This window comes from Charadrius vociferus, unplaced genomic scaffold, assembly GCF_000708025.1.
Source record: "Charadrius vociferus isolate BGI_N301 unplaced genomic scaffold, ASM70802v2 scaffold304, whole genome shotgun sequence".
Lineage (NCBI taxonomy): Eukaryota > Metazoa > Chordata > Aves > Charadriiformes > Charadriidae > Charadrius > Charadrius vociferus.
In genome coordinates this window covers 320,487-331,643 of record NW_009648042.1, presented here as the reverse complement: position 1 = coordinate 331,643, position 11,157 = coordinate 320,487, and the positions used below count along the sequence as shown (strand labels likewise).

The 11,157-nt window shown below is 41.7% G+C and overlaps 1 protein-coding gene across 1 annotated transcript in view; it reads right to left on the bottom strand.

Annotated features, from left to right (window-relative positions):
• Positions 1–11,157, bottom strand: part of DENND5B (DENN/MADD domain containing 5B) — a 70,218-nt gene that overhangs the window by 40,365 nt on the left and 18,696 nt on the right. Inside the window, exon 5 of the mRNA XM_009883637.1 lies at positions 2,235–2,422. Within this exon, the coding sequence (XP_009881939.1) occupies positions 2,235–2,422 (188 nt within the window). The remainder of the gene's footprint in view (positions 1–2,234; positions 2,423–11,157) is intronic.

The window sequence follows — 11,157 nt, the reverse complement described above, 5'->3', positions numbered from 1 at the left end:
ATACATTCCACTACAAACATGGTTATAATACATTGGATATTTCAGGGACATGCTTGAGATTAATCACCTTTCACACAGAAACTTTAAAGGATATTCAGATTCATTTGGTAAAGCAGATGTGTCCCTTCAGCTCACTTTTTCATAATAAATTTGGACTATAAAAGAAAAGCATTTCCTCATACAAAATGATTTCCTTTACTTAACTATACAGCTATTAAAGAGTTGTGGTATGCGTTGGTATGGTTCTTTAGCTCAGGGACTGTCTTCTTATCTATCAATATTTCATTTCAAAGGCTTTTTAATTTCAGCTCTGCATATCATTTACAAAATTTGAAAAATGAGATTTGGATTCAGAAAACCCTTGGGGAATTGGTCTCACTTCTCTCTTCAAAAACATCTGGTGATTAAAGTTAATGCAGAGAGATTAGTAACCTTAAGACAGCATGATGGCCAGTTGTTAGAATTTTTATCTCTAACAAACAAACGGTTTATTTTTAGACCAAGAGCTGGAAAAGCTAGCCCCTGGCCTGAACAATAAAGGAATGCTAAAGCGAACAGCGCTTCATCACTGCTTGCATGTTTTTCTATTTTTTATTGTCTAGAGGAACTTGAGATTCAAGATATTCGCTGTTCAATACCCCATTTTTCTTTCCCTTTCCCACAGTTACTGGACCTGTGGTGTTTGTAAATGCCATGCTGATATTCTTCACTCATTTGTTAAATATCGTAACGGGGGACGGTTCCCACCCCACTATTATTCTTCCCTCACTGGCGGTATTTAATTTGTTATTCCAGCAATATGGCAAGCCCATCACATTACAATTTTAATTTAAGGAAAATGACAGCTTCATCTGCTAACCAAAAGCATATGACTAATAATTTTAAAAATCGCAGTAATTACATAATATTAGCAGGGTTTTACTGAAAAGTGTAGCTAGATACCAGTCTTGTTTCCACACCAGCGCAAATTTCATGCCATTGGGCCGTTTTACCCATGAGGTAAGACTTGATTTGCACTGTTACGTGCCACCAAGGCTAAGAATCAGTGACCTCCACCTCATACTTAAAACAGACCTTTATTTAAAACCGTATTATCCTTGCCCTGCATTTATCCCTGCACTTCCACATACAAACTCCCCCTTCTGCATATTCGCCTCTGCTGCTGTTCCCGCCCGCCTTCTCAGTAAGAGCACCTATTCCCAGGCCTGAGGGACTCTGCTCCCAGGAGAGGTCCCTGCACGGAGCGGGGCACAGCAGTGCCACCATCGTGAGGTGTTACAGCCATGCAAACAGTTATTCTTAGGGTTCCCGCTGATTTTGAGAAGAAATCCAAGTTAAAATGCATGGCATGCTCAAGAGATGGGTCCAGTCTCCATCTCGAATACAGACAGGCTACCTACGTCCCAAAGACTTTGCAGTATGGAGAGTGATCAGTGGCCAGGTTTAAATGCAAAGCAGTTTTAATCATTTTGGTCAAATTTGGAGGAGAAGAGTCTCCCTTTCTCTCTCTACCACCAGTGATTTTAACACCTAGGTTAGGAGGATGACCTTTCCTTCCTTTTTATTCTCTGTGGAAAACATGATAGACCAGGCAAGGTTTTCACTTCCCATTGCATGAGAGGACAGAAGATCTTCAGTCCAAAAGACAATCATTGGAATGAGTCAATATTTTAAAAGCATGTGTGTGCGTATGCCTCTAAGGTGTTCATAGTCACAGCACTAATGCAAATCTGGCTCGTTTGAGGCCAGGATGCTGGTCCAGTAACAGGCCTCGACCTAACCAGGAACATGTGGGCTCATCCATGGGTAGGACAAGGCACGCTTCTCATCAGCACTGGGGGGACAGGGACAGGTTTATACCATCTAGCAACCACAGCTGAGATCCAGTTTCATAAAGACCATCCCCGAACAAAATGCTCTTTAGCAGTCTATTGATAGGAGTGTGACACTGGTTGACAAAACCTAGTAAACCCTGAGAGGTAGGGAAGCAAAGAAACCTTCAGTGTCCCAGGAAGAAGCAGAAGCATGTGGAATTATAATTAGCGGCACTCATTAAATTCAGGAGTGGCCCAAGGAAGGACTGCAGAGACTTCCACCACTACCTCACTCCTGCTGGCAAACTCTTCATGGCTCCAGAGAAGCCTCCCAACACCAGGCATGGCATTTTCCAGCAGGGATTCACACAAATATTAATAACGCGTTTCAGGATAGCAACCCCAAAAGTGGAGACTGACCTCCTGAGGCAGCTCCAGCTTGGAGCGGTCGGTTCCCTCCTTGGATTGCAGTCCCATCAGGTAAGGAACGGGAGCGTCCAGAAAATGCAGGAGAGAGGCAGGAAGGATGGGGACGTACACGTGCTGCCACTGAAATGGGAACAGCAGCGTCGTGATCCCCTCTGCCACCGTCATCAGACGCTGATAATCTAGACAGGGAGAGACAGAGAGACATTGAATTATCTTTCTGTGTTTTGCTTTTGAAATCTGGTTGGCAAGGACATCAGTGACAAAACAATACAGAAACCATGTTTATATGGTGAGATGTTCTTTTGAAAATAAGACTACTTAAAAGCCTTAAACATTACTTAATTCGTCAAAACTCATTACCCCCACGAAGAAACTGCTGAGCATAAATATTCATATCTTATCTAGATCTATTCCGTCATTAAATTCATTTATTAAAAGGATACCAAAAGTTCTTTCTCTAGTACAGGATAATAATACTCTAATTCTATAAAAAGCCTGTATTTTTATAAGGGGGAAGGAGGAGAAAAGAGTGAATTTCAAGGAAACATTGTGGTTTCTCGCTTGCTCCTGCCTGCCTGCTTCTGCTCCACTTTCTACTACTTCGAAGGCTGAGTGTGCTTTCCAGAGGACTTGCCTTGGCCACGTACCAGCAGAAGTTTACAGTTCCTAAGTATTTAAAAGCACTGCTTTTAAGTAAAATCCAAATAGAAGCCTAATAAAAATCTAGTTCTCAAAAATATTCTGTATAGCTAGCATATTTATATTGCATTATTTTCCCAAATTTGTATTTAATCTGCTAGTTCATTGCTTTGCAATGTTTTGTTTCAAGTAAATACATCATGCATTATTTTTTAAATTAAAATTTAATTTGATCCAGCTGAACTGCAAGAATATTTCAGAATTTGGATAAGAGCAAATTAATTCTCAAATAACCAGCTGGCATGATGCAATACCACAACCTATTTATTAATATAAATGAGGGAATCTAAATTTGAGAACAGAGATTTTAAAAATAAATAAAATCACACCTTGGTACTAAAGAGATGGCCATCCTTATAGTGAATCTTAAACTGCAGACAATCCACCAGGAAAACGGGTAAAGATCCCTGGGTCTTGTACACCGCTGGTGAATGTGAAGCCAGATGATTGCTTCTACTCCATATTACAGCAGATTCTGCATTAATAACAACTCCCTCCAATTTTCTAAGAACATGAAAGCACTTAAACCCGAATTCCTTAGGAATCTTGACTTATCATGAAGCAGCAGCACATCTCATTTAACAGTAGTGATTAAAGACAGGAACACCAACCCCAGGTTCAGTGCACGTGGATGTCATCAGTAACCAGCAAGACTGGCAGAAGGGGTGTCTCCTCTATGGCTGTATCCAAAACCAGTTCTCATCCGTCCCAGGCGACTCTCAAGAGCTTTGGCTTGAGCAACCAAGAGATTTTTCACTCTCACCAAGGCCAGACCCAGATCCTTGGTAACACTTGTGCTGTTGCCCATCTCTCCTAGCCCACTCTACCCCACTCCATGAAATTAAAGATATGTGTATAAACATTCCAGCTTTGAGTCAGGTAAGAAGACTTTTTTACCCCACTATAGCCTCACTAACTGCTTTTGCCTGGATAGGAACCCAGCCTGGCCCTTCCCATTTCCTGATCAGGCCAGCCTGATACCCTGGCAGATATCAGCGACAGCAAACGCTCTGTCATCTGACACTGCTCAGCTATTAGGAGGTCACCGGGAAGATGCACTTGAATAAATATGCAAATTAAAACAACAAATTGCATAACCCATTCTCCTTCTTGCTAGCATCTCTCTGTGGAAAACCAGCCTCAATCTGCAGAAGGTCAGCCAGCAGGGCAAAAACATTTTTCATCTTGTCTTACTAATAGCTGGTCACTCAACCTTCGAAATGATTTTCATGCATACAAGTCAGTCTCAAGGTTACACCTCAAAACCATTCCCAGCTACAGATCAGCCATTTATGAAGCCCTCCTTATGCAACCGTCTATAATTATACAGGTCCATTTGCTGACTTGTTGAGGAGCACTTACACAAATTCGATTTACAACACCTACTGGTGAAGCTTAGGTGTCTCATAACATTTCATAACTCTGAAAGCTTTAAAGGTTCAAAAAAAAAAGTAAAATACAGAAAGTAGCATGTCTTAGTACGCATAAGACAATTTCAACGTCTGTTCTGATCTACATAGCCATATAAAATAACAGGTCTTCACAGCACAGTTCCAAGTATCTTTTTGGATAAGGGCATTCAGCTCTGGAAACACATGCTCACCTTTCTTTGATGCTACTGATAATATATAACATGGTCATTAGCACAAGTTTTTTTAACCGATTTCCTACGAGGGAAGCTGTTTTTAAAAAAAATTAGAGATGACCAAATTATTACGCTAATTGTTACCATCTAGCAATGCTTATTAGTGATCAGCAGAGATAAAAACCAATTATGTAGCCAGCAGTTTTCACTGAAGAGAAGGAAGTTCCTAGGTTCCTTCAGAAAAATAATTTTAAAAAAACTGGAAATGGTTCTTTTGATATTTGTTTAATGAAGTAAGAAACTAAATACTTTTTATTTACTTTCAAGTCTGTACAAGTTTAGACGCCTATCCTGTAAGGCATGAAGTCTTTTTTGATGGAGAGATTCTTGCACCTATGAGCATTTGAGGAAAGCTTACATGGTTACTGAGGACAACCTGGAAACAAGGAATTCCTCCATTTCCCCAAACCAGAGAGAGAAAAAGGGGAGGCAGAATAGAAAAAAAAAGGAAGGTGGGAAAGAATGGAACCAGAAGGAAAAAACAGGGTTTGTATAGATTGTGTATGCTTGTGTCAAGGCAGAGAGCGTTTCCAGATCCTATCCCACTGCCACTACCAGACTTTGATAACAATCTCCAACTGCAAGTCAAGTTCTGCCTGTTATTTTATGAATGAGAGGCCCAGGTAGGAAAACTATTCTCTGATCCTACTCCAACCTTTAGAGCTAGAATAGAGGACTAGATAGTATTCACCAGTTTAGGAAATGTCTTTTGAGAAAGGCATGTTTGTTGAGCAGAGTGAGGACACAACAATCCTCTTTCCCATGCATCTGACATCAAGAAACATCCAGAAAAGACACAAAAAAATAAAAAAGCTGTCTGGGTGATATCCACAGAAGGTCACAAACTCAGAGTGAACAAGGCAATTTCCCAAGATCTGTGAAATAAATCCCTTCTTCTCGGGGCTCACCCACCTCATGCGGTGTATGCCACACTGGAAGCCGTGAAATGCCCTGAGATGCCAAGAAGGCTATTCCTGACTGCTTTAAATGCGTGAGCAGAAGGTCGCAGCCCAGAGTGATGGCCCACAGCCACAACTGCTGTTACCAGAGCAAAGATTTGATCCATGCAAAATCATCCTTGGATACAGAAATAAGTAATGGACAGTGGAGACCTAAACTTGGGGCTTCCTCCCCTTCTCTTTGCTGCACAGCCTAGGACAGTGGAGAAAGGACCCAGAAGATGTGGAGACTTACTGAATGTCCCAAACCGCAGTGTGCAGATGGGCTCTTAGGTTTAAGTTTCTCTTATCCTGGATCTCCTTTCCATCTGATTGCTTCACCTCTCTTCCTTTCAGTTTTCATTTCTCCCCACTCCCAAAGTGATGATAGCTTATACCACAGTATTTATTTTGCTTGGCAGCTTTACCTGCATTCTTCACCTTGCCTTCTTGGGACAGGCAACTATCCTGCCTTCTCCAGGACAGAGAACATCATTGAGCACAGCCCCTACACCAAGTTCTTCATGTTCAGAGTTAAATCTCCAATTTGTACACAGGTCATTTTCCAAGAGAAACAGCCCAAGGAGGATAATCCCAGGGCAAAGTGGCCCCTGTGGCTTCTATTGCAACTGCTGCCTCCTAACAACCACTTAGCTGGATTTGGCACGGGTCTGTCTTTCACCCTTAACCTTCTCCCGAAGTGAAGAAGAGAGCAACAGAGTCGAGTTCAAAGACTCTGGATCCAACCCCTTTTTCTGGCAGCATCTGCCGGGGACCCTTGGCCAAATCCCTGCATCTCACTTCCCTGCGCAGGACAAGTGACCGCCGCAGCAGGGACCCGCTGCGCCACAGGTCGGCAGCTCTGCTGTGCAAGCGCCACGTTACAGCCACACTTTACAGACGTCTGGTAACATTCACATGGCTCACAAGATACAACATAATGCTTAAAATGCAAACCCTGAGAGACTCCTCTAATTACGAATTGCTATTTTGTGCTGGAGATGGAAATGGTTTCAGCATTTGAACATCAATTCAGCATAAATGTTTTTCTGAAAGAGGCCAAGATTTGACAAATATTTGTCTTGATGTTGATTCTCCATAACACAATAACAGGACAATAACCAATCAGCACGGTATCACAACAGATACTGCTGCATGCAGAAATATCTATCCCAAAGAGCTTAAAGTCCAAACACAGGCAGTGCTGAGAAAACAAAACCAAGTAATCCTTCTTTCATTTTACAGATTTGGTATAGAAGCTCTGAGATGTTAAGCAATTCACAAAGCTTAACACAAAAATTGCTTTTCCTGCTACAAAGGAGTCTGATATGTCAAAATCCTTCCCATTCTGCAAGCAAAGCAAAACCAAGATCCTTTTAGAGGAGAAAGGGACATCAATGTTACCCCTCCCAGAACAGCTAAGATCTCTCTCATTCAGGTGCTACCTCCAAACCAGGTTCAAATCTTTGGTTGTAATCAAACAGAAGAGAATTTCACCTGGGACCTTCTCAGCAAATGCCCAACCATAGGATTTTTTAGTATAAGGCATGCGTAAGAGCACATACATGCTCATTCAAACCAGAAACAGCGTTCTTGCAGTGATCAGTACAGTGTTATTCTGGTTTCAACACACCCAGCCTTCCCGATGAAAGAAAAATTTGGCAGTTTTCCAACTCTCTGTTCCAGTAACCTATCAAAGGTAAGGTAGAAAGCCAACTGCAGAGCTGGAGTCTCATCCTGGATCTTCTAAATCCAGTATAATGCTTTAAAAATAGACCTTGCTTCCTCTTTCTTTTCCTTTTCAAGTCCCGCTTTACATACAATTTGATAGCACTTGGAAGCATTTGAAAAGACGGGTTACCTGGACACCACTTCCTTTCCTCTACTGCTTTTTGAACATGTATAAAGTGTAACCGCAGCTTTGCAAAGCAATGTATTTAAATATGTATCCTGGAAGAGGATAATCAGATGATGTTCTCAAAGAGTACCTTATCAAAAGGAACAAAACAATTCTAAGCAATAGTTTTAAACTAACCAAAGGCAACAACAGAGGAAAAAAAAATAATAAAAAAATAAATCAATAACCCTTAATGAATAAGAGCTAATTCTTCAGTAGGAAACACCTGAGCCAGCTTTAAAACATTACTGTGACTAATAGGTTTTCTATATGCTCCCTCTTCACTCAAAGTATTAGAAACAATTGCTGTTCAACAGCTACTTTTTGTAACACTATGTGGATTAGCTGAGCCAGGTATATTGGAAAAAAATGGAAAATAAAAATTAATATTTTGCTTTGAGCTCTGAACATGAGTCAGGAATGGCGCATGACAGTTATGGGACCTGTCTAGTGGCTCAGTACCTTCAGATCTGCAATGTTTATATATATCATACTGCAGATGAAAAAGGAAATCTGAAATTCACATCTGAGACAAAAATTGCTTATGAAAGCAAAGGTTTTCAAATCAGATCTCAACAGCTCCACAGAAGCAATGCATATAAGTCTCTCAGACTTCAAAGCGCCCTGGAAGCTTCCATCGTTCACCTGGTTTGTATACCGGCAGCTGTGATGACTGACAAGCCAGCCCAGGTGATTTTCAAGAGATGTTCAGATAAAATGCACAAAAATGCTTCAGGAAATGTTTATTCGCCATAGAAATCACCTTGCATCAGTGCTGCCTTCCGGGAACTTGGACAGGTTGGTGACACGGGGCTGTAACCAGCAGACTGTCCTGGGGAAACCACCCATGGCATCTCAATGCCCTTTATCCCCCACGGAAGAGTTTATTTACCAGCAAGTGACACAGCACATGAGTTACAAGATAAAAGCAGAGCGGCAATTTATGCAAAGCTGAATATACATATTTTCTTAAACAGGGTGATCAAGATGAGCCTGCATCTAATTGCCTGAACTAAGAATTAGCCTCTCAGCCCAGGGGTCAGCTATGCCCCAAGGGAAACATCCGGAGGCTGATGTTCACCGAGGCCAATTCTTCCCATTTTCCCTTGTTGGCAAATGCTTAATGGAAAAAAATCACTTCCACTTCAATAAATTTCCATTTATACGATTTATCCGTGTCACAGCCTGCCATCAGCGGTTCAGCATAAATTAGTTTATGATTAAGAGCCACCTTAAGAATTAATTCACAGGAAAACCTGAATTAGCTCCCATTACCAGCATGGTTAAGCCTCCGAGAGCAGGGCAGAAGTCTGTGACAAGCTGACAAGGTGGCAGCAGGACACACGAAGATGCCCCTAACAATGCCACAGGGAGCCCCTTGCTCATCCCTGTGGGCAGCGGCTCTGGGCCAGCGCAGCAGGGTGGCGAGGAGGGCACAGCCTCCAACAGGCAACAACTTTGCTCAAGACCACTTTTGACTGCCGTGTTATTTATCTGGCGTTTGCCATAGTTGGAATGTAAAGGCCTCACTTCACTGCCTTCCTCCCACCCCCATTCTTAAAAGGTAAAGATGTTTTTACAATGCAAACTCACAAGATCCAATTAAAAAAACTGGAGAGGTGGTGTGTGTGTGTGTGCGCACAGTGTTAAAAGCAGTTGCCACACAGCGTTAAAAGCAGTTGCCAATCTTCATCTACACTTCATTATGAAGAGAATCAGGAGTGGGGTTGTAGTACAGACCTGTACTGGCTCCTTCTCCTTGTTTCCAGCTGCTTTAAAAACTTGACTTTTCAGGCAGTATGAACTTCAGCTAGCAAAATTGAGCAGCTTTTAATGAAACAACGTTTTTGTCTTTCCACCTAAGTTAAAAACCAAGAGGATATTTGATTCTTTGATTATTCTATCCAATTACTTGTCTCCTTTCCAGGGGAACATGCACTGCAGTCACCTCTGACTGTGGTGCTCTTGAGACCCTAAACCATCTCTCTCGCAGCATAGACACATTTTTGTCCCATGTACATTGTTCACCATTAGCTCTGCAATAGCTTGCCATTGGTTTTGATGAATACCAGTTTGGAGTGCAACTATTTAAATAACAAGCAGAGGAGAGCAAAGGTTTTCTATGTAACTACTCAGTGTAAAAATGCTTTAAAAGGCAAACATATAACACATGTATTTGTTTTAAGAAATCTCCCCCAAAACAGACTTCATAAGAAAGATCTTTCAGACACCACCTTCTTCTAGGCAATGACTATATATATGCGTAGTCATTTGTATTATAATTTCTAAGATTGAAAAAGAGAAACAATGCAAAGAATATTTCAACCTTTGAGGGGCAATTACTCAAGCCCTTTCAAAAACAACTTGGGAAATGCTCAAAATTATAAGGAATAAAAAGAGCCTAAGCTCTAAGAAGTTTATCTTTGTCTCATCCACGCGTTCCCTCTCATGTTTAAATCCCTAGAAAGGCAGACACAGGAAATGGATTGCCGAGGTTTCTGCAGAGCCCACAGTTTAATTCATCTCTCTCCAGCAGACATCTCATGCCAGTGGCGTTTTGTCACCGATCCTTGGGAAATTGTAGCAGCTATCGCAGAGCGTTATTAACTTGGACACTGCTGGAAGCCTGGATATTCACAATACCCTTACATCTTCACGGTCACACGGGACAGCTGTGCTTGGAATAAAATGAAGGGCACTTGCAGGAGTATTCATTTCTATGATTGAATAAACTATAATAAAACAACAACAGCAAGTTTGTTTCATAGCAGAGAGGCTGTAAGCCCCAAGCTTACACACTGTTACGTATGTGCTACACCATGTGCCTTGTTTAGTGATAACGAGTATGATTGTATCATTTTTTTCTGCTTTATTGGGAGTCCCGTAGCTCTCACGTCCTTCCTTTGAAAGTCACAGGAACACATTATAATCCAAGCTTTGATTTTTCGAGGGTGAAGACTGAAAACCAAAGGCTGCACCCTGAAGAATTGCAGGGAAAAAATATCTAATCCCTTTCCTTGGTTTACAAAGCCCCATTGTTAAAATTTGGCCCTATTTAAACTTAAAAGCATTCTCTATACGCAGCACGATTTAACCTCAAGCCACAGGAGTTCCGCTGGTAGTGCTTTCAGGTACAGCTTTCTCTATCACCTTTGCAGGCCAAAGTCAGCACTTAGAGCAGTCTATTACATCTACCCACCAACAGTGATTTTGATTAACTCCCTGGAAGTCCACGCTGCCTCCATTATCAATAAGGGCTTGTCTTTTCAGCCTCGCCATTAAGGGCGCAAGCGCAGGTCTTTGCCAGTTACCCAGCTATCCTCACCTTGTTCCACGTTTTGCCCTAACGCTGCCACAGCATTTGCTGCTCGCAAACTGTACAGACGTTTTACATTTTCAGACCAAAATGCTTTGGTCATAGTGGCTTTTGTCCCACGACACAATTATCCACACCACCAGTTCCCAAACTGCGGTTTGTAAAGTCACAGTGAGACCTCCGTAGCACCAGGCTGCTTTAAAGTTTAAACTGTAAACTTGAGAGAAATTGAGGATTAAGGTAGTTGCCCACAGTCCAAAACGTCTGGGAATGAAAGAGCTTAAAAAATGAGCTCATCATTCTTTTTTATCAGTCTCTCCACCCCTTTGCTTGACCGCCACAGCTGCAAAGTGAAGTTACAGTCCACTGCAAACCCTTCATTTTCCTAAGCGATGGGATACCACTCACCTGTAAAACAC